The sequence below is a fragment of the Lampetra fluviatilis genome, chromosome 37 (genome assembly GCF_964198595.1).
Source record: "Lampetra fluviatilis chromosome 37, kcLamFluv1.1, whole genome shotgun sequence".
NCBI lineage: Eukaryota > Metazoa > Chordata > Hyperoartia > Petromyzontiformes > Petromyzontidae > Lampetra > Lampetra fluviatilis.
The window spans coordinates 7,484,659-7,510,315 of NC_136311.1; the positions used below are offsets into that span (position 1 = coordinate 7,484,659).

The 25,657-nt window shown below is 53.0% G+C and overlaps 1 protein-coding gene across 1 annotated transcript in view; it reads right to left on the reverse strand.

The window, feature by feature from the left end:
* Positions 1-23,872, reverse strand: part of LHX1 (LIM homeobox 1) — a 75,326-nt gene extending 51,454 nt beyond the window's left edge. Inside the window, exon 1 of the mRNA XM_078873974.1 lies at positions 22,714-23,872. Coding sequence (XP_078730100.1) covers positions 22,714-22,883 — 170 coding nt within the window. The 5' untranslated portion in view covers positions 22,884-23,872. The remainder of the gene's footprint in view (positions 1-22,713) is intronic.
* Positions 23,873-25,657: the final 1,785 nt, after the last annotated feature.

Genomic DNA, 25,657 nt, shown 5'->3' on the forward strand with positions numbered 1-25,657 from the left:
TGTGTGTGTGTATTAGTGTGTGTGTGTACTAGTGTGTGTGTACTAGTGTGTGTGTACTAGTGTGTGTGTACCAGTGTGTGTGTGTACTAGTGTGTGTGTGTACTAGCTGTGTGTGTGTGTACTAGTGTGTGTGTGTGTCTAGTGTGTGTGTGTGTACTAGTGTGTGTGTGTACTAGTGTGTTTGTGTACTAGTGTGTGTGTGTACTAGTGTGTGTGTGTACTAGCGTGTGTGTGTGTGTACTAGTGTGTGTGTGTGTGTGTACTAGTGTGTGTGTGTACTAGTGTGTGTGTGTCTAGTGTGTGTGTGTACTAGTGTGTGTGTACTAGTGTGTTTGTGTACTAGTGTGTGTGTGTCTAGTGTGTGTGTGTGTACTAGTGTGTGTGTGTGTAGCTGTGTGTGTGTACTAGTGTGTGTACTAGTGTGTGTGTGTACTAGCTGTGTGTGTGTACTAGTGTGTGTGTGTACTAGCTGTGTGTGTGTACTAGTGTGTGTGTACCAGTGTGTGTGTGTACTAGTGTGTGTGTGTACTAGTGTGTGTGTGTACTAGTGTGTGTGTGTACTAGTGTGTGTGTGTGTACTAGTGTGTGTGTGTGTGTAGCTGTGTGTGTGTACTAGTGTGTGTACTAGTGTGTGTGTGTACTAGCTGTGTGTGTGTACTAGTGTGTGTGTACTAGTGTGTGTGTGTACTAGCTGTGTGTGTGTACTAGTGTGTGTGTACCAGTGTGTGTGTGTACTAGTGTGTGTGTGTACTAGTGTGTGTGTACTAGCTGTGTGTGTGTACTAGTGTGTGTGTACTAGTGTGTGTGTGTACTAGCTGTGTGTGTGTACTAGTGTGTGTGTACCAGTGTGTGTGTGTACTAGTGTGTGTGTGTACTAGTGTGTGTGTACTAGCTGTGTGTGTGTACTAGTGTGTGTGTGTACTAGTGTGTGTGTGTGTACTAGTGTGTGTGTGTACCAGTGTGTGTGTGTACTAGTGTGTGTGTGTGTACCAGTGTGTGTGTGCACTAGTGTGTGTGTGTACTAGTGTGTGTGTGTACTAGTGTGTGTGTGTGTATGTACTAGTGTGTGTGTACTAGTGTGTGTGCATACTAGCTGTGTGTGTGCACTAGTGTGTGTGTGCGCGCGCTAAAGGCACTTGCCCCAACAGCATGTTAAGGCTATACGGGGGCTCTTTGTCTTGTGTGGCACTTGCCCCAACCGTCTGTTTAGGGCTACACGGGGGACCTTTGCCTTTGTTGCGTGTGGCAGGCGCGCGCGCGCATGTGGGCAGGTGTGTGGCAGCTGTCTGTGTATTGTTGTACTAATACGGGGGAGCGGTGGCGCAGTGATTAGCGACACGTAGCGACACCACGAACCCGAGTTCGATTCCCGCTCACGGCCAACATCAGTGACGATTGTCTGAACCGGTCCTGGGCCTCCCCAGGAATCACACACAGCACACTAGTACACACACACACACGCGTGCACATATGTGTGGATACGTGCACTGTCATAGACGGCTGAATCAGATATACACGAAGGGAGGGTACCCGTAGAATACCCACCCATACCCACCACACACACTGGGGGGGAGGGGAGGGTTTAACAATACTACCTAGATCCGAACAGACGGATTCACGAATCCACAGCGAGGCATTTATTTTCACGCGAAACGATGGTGGAGACGGGCATAATTAGCACTCTTAATTGGTTTTTAAATAGACTGCCGCGATTAAATTGGCTTCGTTGTTGTTGCCGCTTCTGCTGAGAGACCGGCGTTAGCCGTGGCACGTGTTGTTCATGCAAAGCCAAAGCTTCCCCCGGATAGCCTTCGACAGACTGTTGGGGCAAGTGCTGTTCGCGAGGGCTGCCTTTGTCTCTCTAGCCCTAGTGAGGCTGAGTCGACCTAAGAGGGGAGCAGACCCCCCCCCTCCTCCCCCTCTGTACGAGCGGTTCAATAATTCTTCGTTTTCGTTCGTGAGCTAAACTCGAACTCGGCTCGTCGGCGTCGTAGCGCAGTGTCGCTAACCACTGCGCCACCGCTCCCCCTCTCACCACCACCACATGCTCGTTCGTGGCTCTCGTCCCACGATCAATTTGTAATCAGCGTTGGCAGCGGTGCTGCTATTGCGATCTCCCGCACGTGGCGAGGAGCGGCGCTGCGCTTACGAACCCGGCGATCCGAGTTCGATTCCCGCTCACGGCCACCAACACCGGCGGCGAATGTCTGCACCGGTTCTGGGCCTCCCCTAGGTCGACTCAGCCTCACATGCGAGCGGTGTGTACCGCCACTTGGGGGGCGGCGGCGGGGGGTGGGGGAGACAAAGGCGGCCGGGCGTGGTGCTGGGCACCCACCCACGCGCTCGTGTGCTGCTCGCTAACGACACTTCAGGCGACATGGGGGAACTTTTATCTTGTGACTCGTCCGCTATAGCGGCGGATTGGTGATGATGATGATGAAGCGGTGGCCGAGACTAACATCGGAGTGGCAGCCAAAGGGATGAGGGCCATCAATCGCGGCGTAGATAGAGATTTCGCTCGCCGTTGCAGAACGCTTTATGGATTTTTGTATTTGTTCCCCTTCCTTATACGGCGTTGGGGTTCACTCAGCAGTGGATTGAGCATAGCTGATGATACACATAGACACGCGCGCGTCCATAATATATTCACATACGCGATGCGCACGTAAACAGTATGTAGATACATATATACTTACATATACATAGGCCCCGGGTCTATAGGGATTGAGTCAATCTGTCAAATCAGATCTTGCTGATCCATCGATCTCATTGTCATCGCGGGTAGATGTACCCCGCCAGTGTTTACCCACAATTCACCAGGGCTCTGTGAATAATTGTTTGAAGGGGGTTGACATCACACGGACGCGCACACATAACAATCATACACACATACACACATACACACACATACACACACATACACATACACACATACACACACACATACACACACATACACACACACACATACACACACACATACACACACATACACACACATACACACACACACATACACACACACACATACACACACACACACATACACACACACATACACACACATACACACACATACACACACATACACACACATACACACACACACATACACACACATACACACACACATACACACACATACACACATACACATACACACACATACACACACATACACACACACACATACACACACACACATACACACACATACACACACACACACATACACACACACATACACACACATACACACATACACATACACACACATACACACACATACACACACACACATACACACACACACATACACACACATACACACACACACACATACACACACACATACACACACATACACACACATACACACACACACAAGGACAATGATTCCTCCTCCCCCTTTCCCCGTGTAGCAGTTCACAGACTGTCGGGGCAAGTGCTGTTAGCGAGCACCTATTGAAGGCCGCAACGCCGCACGAGTGGGTGGTGTGACTAGCAACCACGCACCGGCCGCCTTTGTCTCCCCAGTGTGGAGACGCATTCATGCATATACTGTAGCTACATACCTGTACACGTGTGTGTACAGTATACGCATTCATGCATATGAATGCATGCGCGTACACGTGTGTGTGTGTATGCATTCCTGAATATACCTACATGCATGTACACGTGTGTGTGTGTGTGTACAGTATACGCATTCATGCATATGAATGCATGCGCGTACACGTGTGTGTATGCATTCCTGAATATACCGACATGCCTGCACACGTGTATGTATACGCATTAATTATATCCACACACATGTACACGCACGCGCGTGTGTGTGTATACAGAAAACAAGAGTCTACCGTACACCCTTAACAGACTGTTGGGGCAATTAGTAGGAGCGAGTATCTATGAAGGCCGTGTCCCCAGCACCACGCCCGGACACCTTTGTCTCTCCATTGGCGATGTTTACAAATGCACACGTGTGCACGCGTTCATCGACACACCGATATGTAATACGCACGTGCATGCATTACGCGTGTGCGAAAGCGTACATGTTGTATTCGTCAGTAGCACACACGTATGTGTCTATACATATATATTGTGTTGTGAGAATGTTATAATCTGTGCCTCGAGTTTTTCTGGCTGGCTGCTTACTGGACTCCTCACCCACCACCACCGCCGAAGCTAGCTGGGTAACTGGCTACACGCGATTTGGTTTTTGTCCGTGTAACAAAATGAACATTGAATTGAATTGAAGAATAGATGTATAGATAACGACACGGAAGATACGGGAGTGATTCATGCAGAGGACTGACCCACGGTTCATTTAAATGCGTGCTCTTATTTACGTGATTAAGCGAATTATTTCTACAGAATATATATTCGTGCATAAATTAGCAGATGGTGTCCAGGGTACAGACGGGATCGCGAGAAGACCACGAGCATGACGGCACATAATCTGACGACGTTTCGGGCAATGCCCCTTCATATTTTGTGACCGAAACATCACTTTCCTTCTTTTAATGTCACGGCGTTGTTGTTGTTGTTATTGACACACGTGTTGAGTTTGTTGTTGTTCATTGTGCTTGTGCACCCACTGCGAACGCTAGAAATAGCTGCATCAGCAACATAACGTGTGTACATCAAAGATAAAGACCCCCCGTGTAGCCTTAACAGACTGTTGGGGCGAGTGCTGTTAGCGAGCACCTATGAAGGCCGGCACGGCACACGAGGAGGTGGGTGGCCAACACCACGCCCGGCCGTCTTTGTCTCCCCAGTGGCGATGTTTACACATCGCACCGGGTACTCGTTTGAGGCTGAGTCGACCTAGGGGAGGCCCAGGACGGGTTCAGATAAAATCGTCACCGGTGTTGGCCGTGAGCGGGAATCGAACGCGGGTCGCCAGCTTCGTAGCGCTATATCTATACAAAGACAAAGATCCCCCGTATAGCCTTAACAGACTGCAGGGGCAAGTGCTGTTAGCGAGCACCTATATATATACACACAGACACACGAATCGTTTTTTTTTCCATTACCGGTAACCCACAAGGAAACAAAAAAAAAACGGTTACCGGTTTTTATTTTTCATGTTCCCTGTACATACAGAAATATCTATCGGGGCATTTCGTTCCGTCTTAACGGGACGATGACAGGAGGCAATTGTCAGAGTGGCTGAGCGACTGCGTGTCTGTGTGTGTGTCTGCGCGTGTTACTGATGAATGTGTAACGTGTTCGTGATCCCCCCCCCCCACACACTCTACTCGCCATACATAAACCCCCACGTATAAATATAACCACGCGCATGTATACAACGCACACACACATATACACACACACACCTTGCGTGACGTACATAGATGTATATATAAAACATAGCGAGCCCCAAACAACAAGAAGAAACGCGTTAAATGCGAACGCCCCGCGCTACGGACCCAGCCACCCGAGTGCGAATATCTGAACCGAGCTCCGGACCTCGCATGGGTAGACTCAGCCTAAAACGAGTACCCCGGTTGCGCTTGGGGGGGGGGTGTGTAAAAGCATCGGCATTGGGGAGACAAAGGCGGCCGGGCGTGGTGTTCACCATCCACCACCCCCTTTCGTGTGCCGTTGCAGCCCGACAAAGTTGCCCCTCGCGATCAGCACTTGCCCCAACAGTCTGTTGAGGCTATCCGGGGGGATCTTTGTCTTTGTGCGGTGAGTTGTTGTATGTGATTGTGAACGCGCGTTAAGTCTTTGTTTGTGTGCGCGAGTGCGCGTATTTAAATGTATTTAAGGCGATACGGAGGGAGGGAGGGGGGGTCTATGTCTTTGTGTGTGTATGCGCATATGCATGCGTTATGTGCGCGTGTGTGTATGGCTGTGGGGAGCGGTGGTGCAGCGGTTAGCGCGCTACGCTACGAAACTGGCGACCCGAGTTCGATTCCCGCTCACGGCCAACACCGGTGAGGATTTTCTAAACCGGTCCTGGGCTTCCCCTAGGTCGACTCAGCCTCAAATGAGTACATGGTGCGGTGTGTAAAAACATCGCCACTGGGGAGACAAAGGCGGCCGTGCGTGGTGTTGGTCACCCACCCCCCTCGTGTGCCGTTCCGGCCTTCATAGGTGCTCGCTAACAGCACTTGCCCCAACAGTCTGTTAAGGCTACACGGGGGATCTTTGTCTTTGCGGGGTGGGGGGAACGGTAGCGCAGCGTAGACCCGGCGACCCGAAGTTCCGATTACCGCTCACGGCCACCCGGGCCTCCCCTAGGTCGACTCCGATGGAAACGAACGCCGACTTTGGTGCCATTTGCTGCACCGCCTTCTCCTGGCGAGCCAAGGGTACGGCACCGCCTCCCACGACGGTCTCGCAACATCTCTGCGTGATCCACCAACCCTCGCAGCTGCTGCTGCTGCTGCTACCTCCAACGTGCCGAGAGTCATGAAATGCGCGCGTGTGTGTGTGTGTTTGTACTCGAGCTGCACCTCGCCTGGCACAAGCGCCGTGTGTGTGTACACGTGTGTGTAGTGTGGCTGTTAGCGCGCTGCGCTCCGAACCCGGCCAACACCGGTGACGGTTATCTGAACCGGTTCCTGAGCCTCCCCTAGGTCGACTCGGCCTCGAATGAGTACCTGTTGCGACGTTTAAAACGTCGTCACTGGGGAGACGAAGGCGGCCGGCCGTGGTGCTGGCCACCCCCCCCCCCTACCTTGCCTGGCCTTCAATCGCTAACAGCACTTGCCCTAACAGACCGGTGGAAGCTATATATATGGGTGATCTTTGTAATAATGTGTTGCGTAAATAACATCACAGCTCTTGCAATATCGGAATCCCGCAAACGGGGAAACCCAACTCGAATCAAACGCGCCGCGTTCAACGTCAATCGGATATCTTTGCCGTATTTGGTTGCTCTTTTGTGTCTAAATCGGAGACCCCCATATCTAACACACGCACACACACTGTGGGTCTATATATATAAACATCCTGGCAGTCCCCTATGCAAGCCGATGAGACGTTGAATGTCGAAACCGATACGGATGTAGGTTCGAGCCTATCAAATTCTGCTGACGTTATTCTGTGATACTGCTATTTTATTTTTATTTTACCAGGTAAGGCCAATCAGAGCTTCGAATCGATTTGGGCCACAGATGATAGCTCAACGAAGTTGCTCGTCATCAGCGTGTGGAAATGTACAGCGGTCAAATACTCGAGACGGGCGACGTCGATTCTAAATGTGGAGGGGAAAACCCGGGAGGGTCTTGGAGAAACATCCACGCGACCACGCGGGGAGAGAGAGAGACACACGCGCAAACTCCAAATACACACAGCAGGCGTCCGGGATCGATCGAACCCACGACCTCCCGTATACCAGGCGAGCTAGTAAACATCTCGTCAAACATTTGACACTCGCAGAGAGTAGTGCTGATGGGACGCGCACAAAACAATTACTTTCCACGGATACGGGAAATCTGAGGGATTTATTCTCCGTCTGCTGAATCGTATTTGTGATTGGTCGACCGCGTACGTTTCCAAGGGCCGTGTCGGACACGAATGGAACTCTCCGATGCGATTTCGTGTTTGTACCGCACCCGGCTGCGAAACGTCGGGCGTCATGCTGAGCAACGCACGTGATATAGCCCATCAAAGATAGATCCCACCAAAGTACGAAAACACAAACACGCGTGTGCAAAACGTGAATGTTGTTTTACAATTATAATTCTGTTCGCCCTTCATCTTCCGTTCCCCGTCAATACAACTTCATATGTATATCCGGTATATGTTTAGTGACGTAATTAAACACTCTACACGTTACAAGTTAAATCTTCCGCAATGGTAATGGGTGCAGTGGGGAGAGAGAGAGAGAGAAGGTGACGTTCGACTCCTGGTCTCGTCGTCCAACGGACATCAACCATGGCGAGGGGTGACATCTGAACCCAGCGTCCATCACCAACGGGCATTGGCCGGTGTGGTGAAGTATGGCTCCACCACCTCCCACGTGACTCTACGCGGTATTTAAAGGCTTTCATTCGGCCGTGGACTGACGGGGGGGGAGGGGGGTACACCGGGTTATTGCATCACATATATTGTTTTACGTTTTGAGCAATGACCCTTATTCAGGACAGAGAGGGAAAATTACGCGAAAATTTGTCGATGCACTGACGTTGATGATGATAGTGATGACGTTGATAACGATTTGGATGATAATGATATTGAAAACGATGTTGATGATGATAAAGATGGAATTGAAATCGATGTTGATTATGATAATGATGACATTGATAACGATGTTGGCGATGATAATGACGTTGATAACGATGTTGACGATGATGATGATGGCGTGGACAACGATGTTGATGATTAAGATGATGATGATGATGACATTGATAACCGTGTTGACGATGATGATGATGATGACGAGGACATCGATGTTGATGATTAAGATGATGATGATGATGATGATGGCATTGATAACAGTGTTGACGATGATAATGATGACGTGGACATCGATGTTGATGATTAAGATGATGATGATGACATTGATAACGGTGTTGATGATGATCGTAAAGTTGATCCAGTCATCATGATGATGGAAAATGATGATGACAATGATGACGATGGTGACAATGATGATGATGATGGTGATCGTGATAAATTGTACGTCTTTATACTTAACATTCCACCACTGCCAACGCGCCAAATTAACTCTCCTGACTTACGCTTCATCACATCAAAGGAAAAAATTATAACGAGAATATGTAAATGGGTATGCAAATAATATGCAAATTACATGTCCGTACGTTTCGGTCAAACGCCAGATTACCCCCCCTCCCATCACAATCCAAGCGTGGAGCAATAGAGGCGCGCATCGCTGGATCTCCGAGCAAGCAGTGAGTTGAATTCCACATTACCATGACGAGCGCCAGTCTATCCATATAAGCAACACTGTTGTATATGCGGCGTGTGACAAAAATCACCCACAATGCACCCGATCTCGTCACAGAGCTGTAAAGGCACAGCAGGGGTCTGGAGAGCGATCTGGATGACAGGCGTCATAGGCTCACCATGTGGTCCACCACGTGGTCCACCACGTGGATGACAAGCGTCATAGGCTCACCACGTGGTCCACCACGTGGTCCACCACGTGGATGACAAGCGTCATAGGCTCACCACGTGGTCCACCACGTGGTCCACCACGTGGATGTCAAGCGTCATAGGCTCATCACGTGGCCCACCACGTGGATGACAGGCGTCATAGGCCCATCACGTGGTGGGCCACGTGGATGACAGGCGTCATAGGCTCACCACGTGGCCCATCACGTGGTCCACCACGTGGATGACAAGCGTCATAGGCTCATCACGTGGCCCACCACGTGGATGACAGGCGTTATAGGCCCATCACGTGGTGGGCCACGTTGATGACAGGCGTCATAGCCTCACCACGTGGCCCATCACGTGGTCCTCTACGTGGATGACAGGCGTCATAGGCTCATCAAGTGGTCCACCACGTGTCTCACCACGCGGTGACGCTGCTTGTACCGCCATCTGCTGTCTCACCGCCGAGTTATTATACTGTACTACGCTCCAACGCACATGGCTCCCCCCGCAATGCACTCAAGCCATTGCTAAGCCAGCGTGGGGTACGAGAGCGTGGTTCGTGCAACGACCACCATGCGCGGGGGGGGGGGGCCCTCATCCAGCAGTGGATTGGCGAGAGAGCCGCTTGTGCACCGGTAGCAACATCGTGTCGCGTGCGTTGTCAGGCATTGGCTCAGTTTTCCGCCGGGAGAGTGCAGAAAGCTGTTCCGGCACAATGAATATTCTTTTAAAATGTATTAATTCATAGGCTCACAGGCGCATATAGGGTACAGTCATATAGGGGTACTATTATTATGGAGAGGCGTAACCTTGTAACTCTAGTGGTAGTGCCTTACGCCGATAATTCATGCTCCAAGCGGTCATCCTCGCAGCGTTCCGGGAAGATATCGAGCGTGAGAGATGAAAATCCATCTCTGACCGTAACGCATTTCACGCCGTGGCTAAAACATTCCAGCCACCCCCCGCCCCCCCCCTCGATTAAAGCCCTCCCATGTGGTGATTTCGAGATGATGTCCGACGTTTCGTCGCAACCACCTTCATCAGGGGAGCTTCTTCAGCGCGCGTTTCCATGCTACGAACACGTGGACACACAGCCCCGGTTTAACCCCCGCACCAACCATCGCCACTGCGGTGAGCGCCATGCAACATCAACCCAATTCAAATGCGCGCAGCAGACAGGATGCGCGTGCCCATCTTATTGCTGGTGACAGCGGCGGTGATATCAACCCCCCCCCACCCCCCACAATATTGTATACATGTAGAAATAATTTCGTAACGTACGTAGCCAAGCGTGCTAATCGTAGGTGCGGGTGGGGCAGGACAGCGAACGAAGCACAACGCCGCGTGGTGTATAGAACAATGGAGTCGCCGCCGAGACTGGATGAGCGACTCGACGATTTAAGAGGCCCCGTGGATTCACGCCACGGACCTTGAGGTTTCTTTGTAACACTGCGTAAACACCAAACTCCCCCCCACTCCTCCCCACAAATGTGTTCGTGCGTGTACTTGCTAAGGCGTGTGCGGGGGAGCGGTGGCGCAGCGATTAGCGCGCTGCGTTACGTTTACCCGGCGACCCGAGTTCCGTTTCCCCGCTCGCTCGCGGCCACCAACGGCAGTGACGAGCGCCTGAAGCAGCGGTCCTGGGTATCCCACTAGGTCGACTCGGCCTCAAATGAGTACCTGGTGCGGTGTGACGCAAAACCTCGTCCACTGGGGAGATAAAGGCGGCCGGGCGTGGTAACAGATGGGGCTCGCTAACAGGACTTACCCCCAAAACAAGTCAGCCAAGGCGACACCATCAGAGGAATCTTCCGCGTTTAAATATCCGCGGGCGTTCCACGACAAACAAAAAAACCCGAACGGCTACCGACGCAGAGAACACGACCGAACGGATAGAGGGAGGGGAGAGACGGAGTCGGTCGCTGAAGCATCCCCCAGCCTATGGGTCCGCAGAGCTCCGGGGATAGTTGTTGGTAGCGCCACATCCGGCGTTGTTCCCACTGTCCCTTCCCTGCCCGCGGCGCAAGACAAATTCTGCGCTGGGCAGCAGAACGCGCGCGCGCACACACACATATATAGTGTAGTATATATGTAGTATATAAATGTGTGTGTTAATACAATACAATTCGTGTCGTTATTATTGTCGGACACGGGTTACTAACGGTCGGACAGAGGGAATGGAACGACAGACGGACGGAATAACTTATGCCCGACTGTTGAACAAAATCGCGAACGAATTCACGGGCGGACGAAAGAACGAACCTGTGTGTGTGCGCGTGTGTGTGTGTATGTGTGTGTATGTATGCGTGTGTGTGTGTATGTGTGTATGTATGGGTGTGTGTGTGCATGCGCGTGTGTGTGTGTATGTGTGCATGCGTGTGTGTAAGCGTGTGTGTTAGCGTGTGTGCGTGTTTATGCTTGTGGGCGTGTGTGTGTATGCGCGTGTGTGTGTGTGTAAGCGTGTGTGTTTATGCTTGTGTGTGTGTGTATGCACGTGTGTGTGTGTGGTTCTAGCCACCCGCCCCCTCGTGCGCCGTGCCTGCGTTAGCCGGTGCTCGCTAACAGCACTTGCCCCAACAGTCTGTTACTGCCTATATGGGGGATCTTTGTCTTCGCGTGTGCGTATGTGTATAGCGTGTGTGTACGCATGAGGTGCGTGTGTGCGTGCATGCGTGTGTGTGTGTATGTATGGGGAGCGGTGGTGTAGCGGTTAGCGCGCTGCGCTATGAACCTGGCGACCCGGGTTCGATTCCCGCTCACGGCCAACACCAGTGACGATTATCTGAACCGGTCTTGGGCCTCCCCTACGTCGACTCAGCCTGAAATGAGTACCTGGTGCGGTGTGTAAACATCGCCACTGGGGAGACAAAGGCGGTCGGGCGTGGTGCTGGCCACCCACCCCCTCGTGTACCGTTCCGGCCTTCACAGGTGCTCGCTAACAGTACTTGCCCCTACAGTCTGTTAAGGCTATACGGGGGATCTATGACTTTGTGTATGTGTGCGTGCGTGCGTATGCGTGCGTATGCGTGCGTGCGTATGCATGTGTGTGTGCGTGCGCGCGATGAGAAGTATTGATGAGCGCGTTGTGCTACGCGCGGTGCGCACGAAGTTCTACACGCAAGTGCACGCAAGTCAGGCCCTCTGCCGAGACGATCGCCGCCCGCGTTGTGCGGAGGGGAGAGAGAAAACGTGAATCTCGCTTTGAGGCCGCGCATCGCGATTCACTCTCGCTCCCTGTGTGTGCTCCCTATCGGCTCGCTGCTTTCTTACCCTGTATAGATGTATATGCTTCATCATATATATATGTTTGTGTGTGTGTGCGTGTGCGATGTCGCGGCGTGCACATTCGTAGCCGCTGCGGTGTGGACACAAATATCAGCGCGAGTGGAGAGTCTCGTGCGCCGTGCAGGCCTCCGTCGGCGATACTCGCCGACAGTTCTTGCCCCCAGCAGTGTGTGTCGAAGGCCGTGGCGAGAGGGGATCTTCGTCTCATGGACGTGACCCGCGTACGCACAAGGACGCGTGGATCGGAGACGTTTTGCAAGCGGTGCGGATAACAACGGTGGTAGCGCATCGCGATGCATGCGCTGTTCCCCGCGGATTACCGCAGATATGCAAGGGGCCGTGTTAGCGCTGTCGTGATGACTAACACGTGCCACTCTGTGTTACCCTGTCGTGATGTCTACACGTGCCACTCTGTGTGACCCTGTCGTGATGACTAACACGTGCCACTCTGTGTTACCCTGTCGTGATGACTACACGTGCCACTCTGTGTGACCACTGTCGTGATGACTAACACGTGCCACTCTGTGTGACCACTGTCGTGATGACTACACGTGCCATTCCGTGTGACCCTGTCGTGATGACTACACGTGCCACTCTGTGTGACCCTGTCGTGATGACTACACGTGCCACTCTGTGTGACCACTGTCGTGATGACTACACGTGCCACTGTGTGACCCTGTCGTGATGTCTACACGTGCCACTCTGTGTGACCACTGTCGTGATGACTACACGTGCCACTCTGTGTGACCCTGTCGTGATGACTACACGTGCCACTCTGTGTGACCACTGTCGTGATGACTACACGTGCCACTGTGTGACCCTGTCGTGATGACTACACGTGCCACTCTGTGTGACCCTGTCGTGATGACTACACGTGCCACTCTGTGTGACCACTGTCGTGATGACTACACGTGCCACTCTGTGTGACCCTGTCGTGATGTCTACACGTGCCACTCTGTGTGACCACTGTCGTGATGACTACACGTGCCACTGTGTGACCCTGTCGTGATGACTACACGTGCTACTCTGTGACCCTGTCGTGATGACTACACGTGCCACTCTGTGTGACCACTGTCGTGATGACTACACGTGCCACTCTGTGTGACCCTGTCGTGATGACTACACGTGCCACTCTGTGTGACCACTGTCGTGATGTCTACACGTGCCACTCTGTGTGACCCTGTCGTGATGTCTACACGTGCCACTCTGTGTGACCCTGTCGTGATGTCTACACGTGCCACTCTGTGTGACCCTGTCGTGATGTCTACACGTGCCACTCTGTGTGACCCTGTCGTGATGACTACACGTGCCACTCTGTGTGACCCTGTCGTGATGACTACACGTGCCACTCTGTGTGACCCTGTCGTGATGTCTACACGTGCCACTCTGTGTGACCCTGTCGTGATGTCTACACGTGCCACTCTGTGTGACCCTGTCGTGATGACTACACGTGCCACTCTGTGTGACCCTGTCGTGATGACTACACGTGCCACTCTGTGTGACCCTGTCGTGATGTCTACACGTGCCACTCTGTGTGACCCTGTCGTGATGACTACACGTGCCACTCTGTGTGACCCTGTCGTGATGACTACACGTGCCATTCCGTGTGACCCTGTCGTGATGACTACACGTGCCATTCCGTGTGACCCTGTCGTGATGACTACACGTACCACTCTGTGTGACCACTGTCGTGATGACTACACGTGCCACTCTGTGTGACCCTGTCGTGATGACTACACGTGCCACTCTGTGTGACCACTGTCGTGATGACTACACGTGCCACTGTGTGACCCTGTCGTGATGACTACACGTGCCACTCTGTGACCCTGTCGTGATGACTACACGTGCCACTCTGTGTGACCACTGTCGTGATGACTACACGTGCCACTCTGTGTGACCCTGTCGTGATGACTACACGTGCCACTCTGTGTGACCACTGTCGTGATGTCTACACGTGCCACTCTGTGTGACCCTGTCGTGATGTCTACACGTGCCACTCTGTGTGACCCTGTCGTGATGTCTACACGTGCCACTCTGTGTGACCCTGTCGTGATGACTACACGTGCCACTCTGTGTGACCCTGTCGTGATGACTACACGTGCCATTCCGTGTGACCCTGTCGTGATGACTACACGTGCCACTCTGTGTGACCCTGTCGTGATGACTACACGTGCCACTCTGTGTGACCACTGTCGTGATGACTACACGTGCCACTCTGTGTGACCCTGTCGTGATGACTACACGTGCCACTCTGTGTGACCCTGTCGTGATGTCTACACGTGCCACTCTGTGTGACCCTGTCGTGATGACTACACGTGCCACTCTGTGTGACCCTGTCGTGATGACTACACGTGCCATTCCGTGTGACCCTGTCGTGATGACTACACGTGCCACTCTGTGTGACCCTGTCGTGATGACTACACGTGCCACTCTGTGTGACCCTGTCGTGATGACTACACGTGCCACTCTGTGTGACCCTGTCGTGATGACTACACGTGCCACTCTGTGTGACCCTGTCGTGATGACTACACGTGCCACTCTGTGTGACCCTGTCGTGATGTCTAAACGTGCCACTCTGTGTGACCCTGTCGTGATGACTACACGTGCCATTCCGTGTGACCGCTGTCGTGATGCGCACCCGTGCCACTCCGACGAATACTTTTGCCCGCGCGGCACAGCTACACATGGTCATCAGAGACGCGGGCGTTATCGTTTGATGTGAAGTACTCGCGCAAATGCGTCGACATAGGTGAATAACCAAGACTAAAATATTTACATCATATACTCGTAGCGATAGGGGGGGGGGGGGGGGTCGTCATTATTAAGGGGAAGTAGTTCCCTGGGTTAACGTTGCATTTGAGCTCCAATCAGTGTCGGAAGGTTTCAGGAATATCGAGGTCGAACGGCCATTCCCGTGGGAAACAGGCTGGGTAGAGAATCACAAGTAATACGATTTCGCAGACGGACAATACACACGGCCGCTTTTCACGTATACGCAAACGAGAATTCATTTTTTCGTTTCACATTCCATCAGCCACGCGGCACCATTCTCTGTAATCGTATATCGCGGTGGCTAGGAGATGTTAACTACCTCGCCTGGTGTACAGGAGGTCGTGGGTTCGATCCCGACCCTGACGATGCCTGCTGCTGTATATGTTGAGTTTGCGTGTCTCTCTTTCTCTCATTATCATCACTGTGGCCAGGAGATGTTAACTACTTCGCCTGGTCTACAGGAGGTCGTGGGTTCGATCCCGACCCTGACGATGCCTGCTGCTGTATATGTTGAGTTTGTGGTGTGTCTCTCTCTCTCTCCGCGTGATCGCGTGGATTTTTCTCCGGTTCCTATTCCGGTATTTCCCTTCCACATTTAGAATCAACATCGCGGCGTTCCGGCCATTTGGCTGCTATAAATGTCCACGCGATAAGCCACTTCGTTGAGCTATCGTTTGCGATGGTCAGGTCGCTTGAAAAAAAAAAAATCGCTATTATAGCCCAGGGTGCCTTACCTGGTAACAAAAAAATTAGTTTAGAACAATTAAGCAGGAGATAAAGTAAAAGTTGAATCTGGAGTCCCACCTTGATAGCCATAAGTCCCTTATCCTGCTGCTATGAAGTACCCGTGCCGTGTGTGCTATACACGCATCATGCGTACATACCTACTATATAAACAACACGTCCTGCATTACAAGTACACGCACACATACACATGCATCAATCGTACATACCTACTATATAAACAACACGTCCTGCATTACAAGTACACGCACACATACACACGCATCAATCGTACATACCTACTATATAAACAGCACGTCCTGCATTCCTACGTAATATTGCATTACAAGTGAACGCACAAATACACACGTTAGTGCCTACTAAGCACGTACACCTATCACAGGTACGTTATATAGTGCTACATGTACCTACATATCTAAATAGTACATAGTACATACTGAACGACTCATCACGTGTACGTGATGTCCCATCGTAGGTATGTGCGTACATACGTAAGTCAACACTCGCACGCGTACGTGCGTGCCTGTGTTGCGTATCTTTGTGTCGAGCGCACCACTGGGGAGACAAAGGCGGCACCGGGCGTGGCGCTGGCCACCCACCTCCTCGCGCCTGTTACTCGCCAATAGCAGCACTTGCCCCAACAGTCGGTTGGCGCTATTCCGGGGGGACCTTTGTCTGTGTGCGTAAGTCGAGCGCGCTGCTCGGAGCAGTGTTGGTCGCCTTCCCAGAGGGATCTTCGTCGTCGGCGGCGTCGTCGGCGGCTTTGTCTCGCGTAATCGGTTTGCGCGCCCTACAATTATCCTGCGAGTTACAAAACACAAAGGCGGCCCCGTTTGCCTTTCGCCCGCGGGGGATGTCAGACGTTTCGGCTGCAGCAGGATCGCAAACCGAACGCACCCCCCCCCCCGCCCCCCCGCCCGCCCCGCCTAAGACACGTGACGCCTTTTCAATCACTCAAAATGTAAAGACAAATATCCCCGTAAAGCTTTCACGGGCTTTTGTGTCAAGTACCGTGAGCGAGTCAATTACGACTACACATCGCGTCAGGTACTCATTTGAGGCCGAGTCGACCTCGGGGAGACCCAGGACCGGTTCCGATAAGTACAATCGAAGAATCGCCGTTCCCGATGAGCGTCGGATAATGTTGGCCGCGTGCGGGAATCGAACTCGAGGAGTCGCCGGGCCCGTGGGGCAGCGCGCTAACCGCTACCCCACCGCTCCCCATACAAAGACAAAGACACTCACACGCACACACACACACGCGTGAACCACGCCTCGGGGTACACACGCACACACACTTACATAAAGACAAAGGTCCCCCGTGGAGCCATTAACAAACTGTTGGGGAACGTGTTAGCGAGCGCCTATTACGGGTGGCACGGCACGCCAGGGGGTGGCACGCCAGGGGCTGGCACGGCTCGGCAGAGGGTGGCACGGCACGCCAAGGGCTGGCACGCCAGGGGCTGGCACGGCTCGGCAGAGGGTGGCACGGCTCGCCAAGGGCTGGCACGCCAGGGGCTGGCACGGCTCGGCAGAGGCTGGCACGGCTCGGCAGAGGGTGGCACGGCTCGCCAATGGGTGGCACGGCACGGCAGAGGGTGGCACGGCACGGCAGAGGCTGGCACGGCTCGGCAGAGGGTGGCACGGCACGCCAATGGGTGGCACGGCACGGCAGAGGCTGGCACGGCACGCCAGAGGCTGGCACAGCACGTCCGACCGAATCGGTCGCCCTATTCAATGCTAAAGTGTTCGCACGCTGAGTCGACCTGGGGTAGGTGCGCAGTCGGTCCTAACACCCGCGACTGTTGTTGGCCGCGAGCGAGAATCCAACGCGGCACGCCGGGTTCGTAGCGCCCGTGCGCTAACCACCGCGCCACCGCTCCCCACGGTCACCCTTACACCCGACGCCTCCATACGCACGCGCGCACGCACGTGCACGCGAATGTACACACGTACGTACAAATAAACAACACAATACATAACAATACACAACAAGAACAAACAAACAAACAAAGACAAAGATCCCCCGGATAGCCTCACCAGACTGTTGGGGCAAGTGCTGCTAGCGAGCACATATGAAGGCCGGCACGGCACACGAGGGGGTGGGTGGCCAGCACCACGCCCGGCCGCCTTTGTCTCCCTAGCGGGTGATGTTTACTACGACGATGCTACCTCTCACACCGCGGTGACCGCTGTTAACTCCAACACCATGGTAACCGCTGTTACCTCTCACACCATGGTAACCGCTGTTACCTCCCACACCACGGTAACCGCTGTTAACTTTCACATCATGGTAACTTCTGTAAACTTTCACACCATGGTAACCGCTGCTAACTCGCACACTTAATTAACGAAATTAACCTCGCTTCGTCTATGTGCGTACAAAACAAGCGGAATAAAATTTAGAAGTGAATATTAAGCCCGTTTGTTTTAAATCCATGTCCGGGTTTCTCTTAATCACATCGTCCATCAATCATCAATCAATCATCATCATCAGCCATGATCAATCCACTGCTGTATGAGGAAATCAGTGCTTGGTTAATCTGCTAAATATATGCATATATAGTGTACTGTATATTTAAATGACATTTTAAAACCATTATCTTTCTACGTGTGTTTACACGCATGTTGTTGCTGTCGTAATACGGACTTAATTTTGTAATAACAAAAAAAGTTATGAAACGAGCAACAAATATGATTAAAAAAAAACGATTTAACACGATTTGTGTGTTTCGCTGATACACAAAACGGCACATCCAACACGCAGCAGCGCTAATCATATTTATTGTTGGGCTTCGCTGGCACTTGAAAATGTAAATTAATGTGTACTATTATCGTCGGTAATATTATCGTTGACAATGGTATCTTTTAAACAGCAGATGCATCGGGGGAAAATGCAAGCGTTGCCGTCGCGTGTTTCGTGTGCGCTGCGCAGTTAAAATGTGCCACTAATATTGTCTAAACACACGTGCACACGTGTGTGTGTGTGTGCACATAATCACACACGTGAAGACGCGCGTCCTTACAACCAACACGTGTGTATCAATTATTGACACACGCGCACACGCAACCAACACAATAAACTCTACACACACGCACACGTGCGCACGCAACCAACACAATAAACTCAACACACAAACGCACACGCGCGCACGCAACCAACACAATAAACTCTACACACAAACGCACACGCGCACACGCAACCAACACAATAAACTCTACACACAAACGCACACGCGCACACGCAACCAACACAATAAACTCTACACACAAACGCACACGCGCGCACGCAACCAACACAATAAACTCTACACACAAACGCACACGCGCACACGCAACCAACACAATAAACTCTACACACAAACGCACACGCGCACACGCAACCAACACAATAAACTCTACACACAAACGCACACGCGCGCACGCAACCAACACAATAAACTCTACACACAAACGCACACGCGCGCACGCAACCAACACAATAAACTCTACACACACGCACACGCGCACACGCAATCAACACAATAAACTCAACACACAAACGCACACGCGCACACGCAACCAACACAATAAACTCTACACACACGCACACGCGCGCACGCAACCAACACAATAAACTCTACACACAAACGCACACGCGCGCACGCAACCAACACAATAAACTCTACACACAAACGCACACGCGCACACGCAACCAACACAATAAACTCTACACACAAACGCACACGCGCACACGCAACCAACACAATAAACTCTACACACACGCACACGCGCGCACGCAACCAACACAATAAACTCTACACACAAACGCACACGCGCACACGCAATCAACACAATAAACTCTACACACAAACGCACACGCAACCAACACAATAAACTCTACACACAAACGCACACGCGCGCACGCAACCAACACAATAAACTCAACACACAAACGCGCACACGCAACCAACACAATAAACTCTACACACAAACGCACACGCGCACACGCAATCAACACAATAAACTCTACACACAAACGCACACGCAACCAACACAATAAACTCTACACACACGCACACACACGCAACCAACACAATAAACTGTACACACACGCACACGTGCACACGCAACCAACACAATAAACTCTACACAAACGCACACGCGCGCACGCAAACAACACAACGCTCAACAAAAGCGCATGCACACACCCGTGAACATATATGTTACATGCTCGGGCGCGCAACATGCAGTATCCATGCGTATGTTAAACAAGAAAAGACAAAGACTCAGCCTATCGACAAAGATCGCGCCCTTCACGACACAGACTGTTGGGGCACTCGCTTCTAGCGAGCACTCGTGAATGTAAATGGAACCCGGCACGGCTACACGAGCCCCCCCCCCCCCTTCGTCTCCCTCGTGGCGATGCTCACACATTTGAGGCTGAGTCGACCTAGGCGATGCCCAGGACGAGTTCACATAATCAACGTCGCCGGGCGTTGGCCGTGAGCGGGAATGGAACTCACGACCATGCAATTATATGAATGTTGCAAATGCTCTTCGTCAAGCAATTGACGCCCAACATTAACCCTCCGATATACATGTATATGCGACAAGAAGGTACAAATAATAAAATCGCATCGATTCCATAAATACAGCCGACCATGTCGACTGTTCGCTTCCCGTGGAGTGTGACGCTGAAGCCCACAGGTAGCGGGACGATATTCGCTCGTCGTGCATCGCTATGTATATGTGTGTGTGTTTGTGTGTATGTATATGTGTGTGTGTTTGTATGTATATGTGTGTGTGCGTATGTCTTTGTTTATGTGATAATGCAAGTGCGCGCGTGTGTGCGTGTGTGTGTGTCGCTGGTAACGGTGAGTAGGTGATGTGTGTGTGATGTGTGTGTGTGTCGCTGGTAACGGTGTGTAGGTGGTGTGTGTGATGTGTGTGTGTGTCGCTGGTAACGGTGGGTAGGTGATGTGTGTGTGATGTGTGTGTGTGTCGCTGGTAACGGTGTGTAGGTGGTGTGTGTGATGTGTGTGTGTGTCGCTGGTAACGGTGTGTAGGTGGTGTGTGTGATGTGTGTGTGTGTGTGTCGCTGGTAACGGTGGGTAGGTGATGTGTGTGTGATGTGTGTGTGTGTCGCTGGTAACGGTGTGTAGGTGGTGTGTGTGATGTGTGTGTGTGTCGCTGGTAACGTTAGGTAGGTGATGTGTGTGATGTGTGTGTGTGTGTCGCTGGTAACGGTGGGTAGGTGATGTGTGTGTGATGTGTGTGTGTGTCGCTGGTAACGGTGTGTAGGTGGTGTGTGTGATGTGTGTGTGTGTCGCTGGTAACGTTAGGTAGGTGATGTGTGTGATGTGTGTGTGTCGCTGGTAACGGTGGGTAGGTGATGTGTGTGTGATGTGTGTGTGTGTCGCTGGTAACGGTGTGTAGGTGATGTGTGTGTGTGCTGTGCGTTGTGCAGAGACCGATGCCGTGCCGGCCTTCATAGGTGCTACTCATTAACAGCACTCGCCCCAACAGTCCGTGTAAGGCGATACGGGGTGGGGGGCGATCTTTGTGTGTCGAGGTTGTAACATCGCTGCTGCGGCCGGCGCACCGCTCTACCGAGCTAGATGGCTCCGCTCACGACCGGGCCCTGTGTTTCTCCTCTTTAACCTCGACACAAAAGTACACTGCGGGGAGACAAAGGCGGCCGTGCGTGGCGTCGATGAACGCGAACGCACCATAGGCCCCACGCCGGTGCGTTGGGGGCTACACGGGAGATGTTTAAACCCTTTGACAGTCCTTGCCGTGCCGCAGTGGCGCGGGTTGGCGATTGGGATCGGATGGGGAAAGAGGCTCGCGGCGAATTTTGCGCGGCCGGTCGTCAGTGGCAAGCGGCGGGAGACTACGAGACGGAGCTTGTACCAGGATAGCCATCAAAACCACCACCACGACCTTCATCAGTATCATCATCATCATCATCACCAACATACGCACCAGAAAAATCACCACGATCATCATCCTCAGCGGCATTCTCATCATCATCACCATTATCATCATTCTTATCAGAACACTCATCAGCACCATCATCATCAGTAGCACCAGGAGCCAGACTCATCACGAGCACTAGCTGCACATTGATCATAATCGTGATCATCACGCGACCATAATTATTATCACGACCACCACCACCACCACCACCACCAACCAACTTCATCATCACTATCATCATCACAATTATAACTACGCTACAACTACTACCTCGATCATCACCACAATAATAACCACCACCACCACCACCGCCACACCGATCATCTCCACGACCACAGCCACCTAAATCATCTCCATCACTACCACATTCACCACCATGATCATCAACAGCTGTCATTCGCCACTAAGTGGCGGTGACGTGACCACGGCACTTGTGCCAGGCCAGGTGAACTTTGAGACCATCATCACCACAATAACAACAACAAACACCAACACTACATTCATCACCACCTCCACTACCACCACCACCTTGATAATCTCCACCACCATCACCACCTTGATCATCACCATCACCACCACCACCATCACCACCACCATCGCCACCACCACCTTGATCACCACCACCTTGATCATCTCCACCATCACCACCATTACCTTGATCACAACCACCACCACCTTAATCATCTCCACCATCAACACCACCACCACCTTGATCACCACCATTAACACCACCACCACCTTGATCACCACCACCTTTATCATCTCCACCATCACCTTGATCACAACCACCACCACCTTGATCATCTCCACCATCATCACCAACAACACCACCACATTGATCACCACCACCAACCACCCACCAACCACGACCCCCCGTACCTGAAAAAGTCGCTCTTGCAGTAGAGTTTCCCATCGCGGGAGAAGCACTTCTCGCTCAGGTGGCACTTGCAGTCGCAGCACTGCACACACTTCACGTGCCACGGCCGGTCGAGGACGTTGAGCAGAAAGCGATCGAGTATGGGTCTCTCACAGCCAGCGCAGTGCACCATTCTGTCCGTACAGCGGGGCCGCGTAGCCCGGCTCGGCCCCGCCAGCAGCAGCAGCAGTAGCAGCAGCAGTAGCAGCAGCAGTGAGCAGCAGTCGACGCGGACGCGACACTTCAAGGAGATGTCTGGGGCCGGGAGTACGGCGAGCAACGGAGCGTCTTGGGAGTAGATCTCTTGACGATGTCGGCGTCTCTCTCTCTCTCTCGCGCGCGCTCGGATCGACACTCTCTTCTAGCGCTTCTCCCAACAAACTGGCTCGCCCCCCTCTCTCCTCTTCTCTCTTCGCGCTTTGAGTTTTAGCTAAGCGGCAGCGTGGCGCGGTTCGGTGCGATGGTGGTGGTGGTGATGGTGGTGGTGGTGATGGTGGGGGCGATGGAACGTGGCAACATCGCTCCTCCTTCTCCTCCTCCTTCTCCTCCTCTCGCTCGAGTTCCTCCCCACAGAGAGATTGTGGCACGAGATAGAGCGAGAGCGATGGCACAGAAGCGGCAAGACGGATTCAAGGCCACGTACGCGACGAACCACGCGCGTTGCCCGTGTGGACACGCGGTGAGTTCACGCGGTGAGTTCACGTGGTGTGTTCACGCGCACGCGCGCCGTGTAACGAGCACGCGCGCGGCGTACGGCTGACGTGGGCCGGCTGAAGTCTCTACACGAGCTTCCCTTGAATAGGACCCCGAATCGAGGAAGATGTTCGCTCGCTCGCTCGTCTCGGCTCTCGGCGTCTTTCGCGCTCTCCTCCCGTCAACGCTCCACGTCTTCGGGAGAGACGCGATTATTGAATCTGGTCGCTTCTCTAAATGCTTCTGTGTTGTGGAGCGTCTCTCTGGCTCTCTCTCTCGCTTGCTCTGTCTCTCGCTTGCTCCGTCTATCGCTTGCTCTGTCTCTCGCTTGCTCGCTCTCTCTCTCTCTCTCTGTGGCTCTCCCCAGCTTCTCTCCTCCCCTCTCTCACTCGGCAGTCAGTGTCCCGCGACTGGCACACGCACGTGTATATCTCGCTGTGTGTGCGCGCGCAAGGGAGGGGGGGGTATGGGTGTGTTAGAGGGGGAGGAGGGGTACGTGGAGGGGTTGGGAGTGGTGCGGGGGGTGGGGGAGCAGAGAGGGAGGGAGGGAGAATGAAGGGGGAGGAGGAGGGAGGAGTAGGTAGGGGACAGTTGGGGGGTGGGGTGGGTGGGTGGTTTGAGAGGGAGGGAGGGCAGGAGGGAGGGAGGGAGGGTGGCAGGGCTGGGAGGGGCGCGGGGTGGGGGTGATGTGGGTGGGGGGGGTGAAGGGGTCTCGGGGACGCGACGTGAAATGCAAAATAGAACGGGGGGGGGGGGGGGTGAACGAGGTAGGCAGAGAAACCGGAGGGAGCGAGAGAGAGATGGAGAGAGAGGGCGAGAGATGGAGGAGCGGTCAGGATTTGAGACCAGGCCGCCACGGTCGTCCGCTCGCAATGTCGCGCTGTGGCTGACTCCATGGAAACGCGATAATTGAACCACCTCCAGTTTAGCATCGCCTCTCTCTCTCTCACTCTCTCTCTCACTCACTCTCTCACTCACTCACTCTCTGTCTCTCTCTCACGCTCGTCTCACGCTCGTCTCACGCTCTTACGCACCAGGCGTCTGTGCCCCCCCCCACCCCGCGCCGCTCCCTCTCCCCCCACCGACTCGCCTCGCCTCCCAAGTCCGCGGCCCCGTGGGTCGGCAGAGGCGGATGCCGTGAGTCCCAGGGTCTCTTTCTCTCATTCTCATTCGTTCGTTCGTTCCAACGTTCGTTCATTCATTCATTCATCCAGCCGTCAACACGGTTCGCTACGTGCGGTGCGAAAGAAATGCAGCGTGCATCATCCTGTTCTTATTTCTGTCGTGGCGGCGTAGCGCAGGGAACGGTAGCGATGTGGTGGTGATGTGGTGGTGGTGGTGATGGTGGTGGTGACATGGTGGTGATGTGGTTGTGGTGGTAGTGATGTGGTGGTGGTTATGATGATGGATGTAGCGGTGTGATGGTATTGTGGTGATGGTGGTGTTGGTTGTGGTGGTGATGGTATTGTGGTGATGGTGGTGTTGGTTGTGGTGGTGATAGTGGTGGTTGCGGTGTCGGCATCTCGTTCTCGCTCCCGATCGGAGCGCGAATGCGGTTTGTGCATCTGTCCGCGTGTGCGGAGCGGTGGCGCGGCGGTTAGCGCACTGCGCTACAACAACAACAACAACAAAAAGCCGACCAACCCGAGGTCGAGACCCGGCCGTCGATACACGTGCTGGGCCCGACGAGTAATGCTGAACATCAACGGTGGGGAGACAAACGCGGCCACGCCACCCGACCGATGTGCTCGTTCTGAAACGCATTCAGCGCGGAGCTCGGGCCAAAAGCACTTGGCTCAACGGTCTGTGGGGCTACACGGGGGACCTTCGCTTAGCGCGCGCGTGTGTGTCTGTGTGTGTGTCTGTGTGTCTGTGTGCGTGTGTGTGTGTCTGTGTGTGTGTCTGTGTGTGTGTGTGTTTGTGTGTTTGTTTGTGTATGTGTCTGTGTGTGTGTGTTTGTGTGTGTGTCTGTGTGTGTGTGTGTTTGTGTCTGTGTGTGTGTGTGTCTGTGTGTGTGTGTGTGTTTGTTTGTGTATGTGTCTGTGTGTGTGTGTGTGTGTGTGTCTGTGTGTGTGTGTCTGTGTGTGTGTTTGTGTCTGTGTGTGTGTGTGTGTTTGTGTGTGTGTCTGTGTGTGTGTTTGTGTGTGCGGTAGTGTAGCGGTTAGCGCGCTGCGCTATGAACCCGGCGACCCGAATTCGATTCCCGCTCACGGC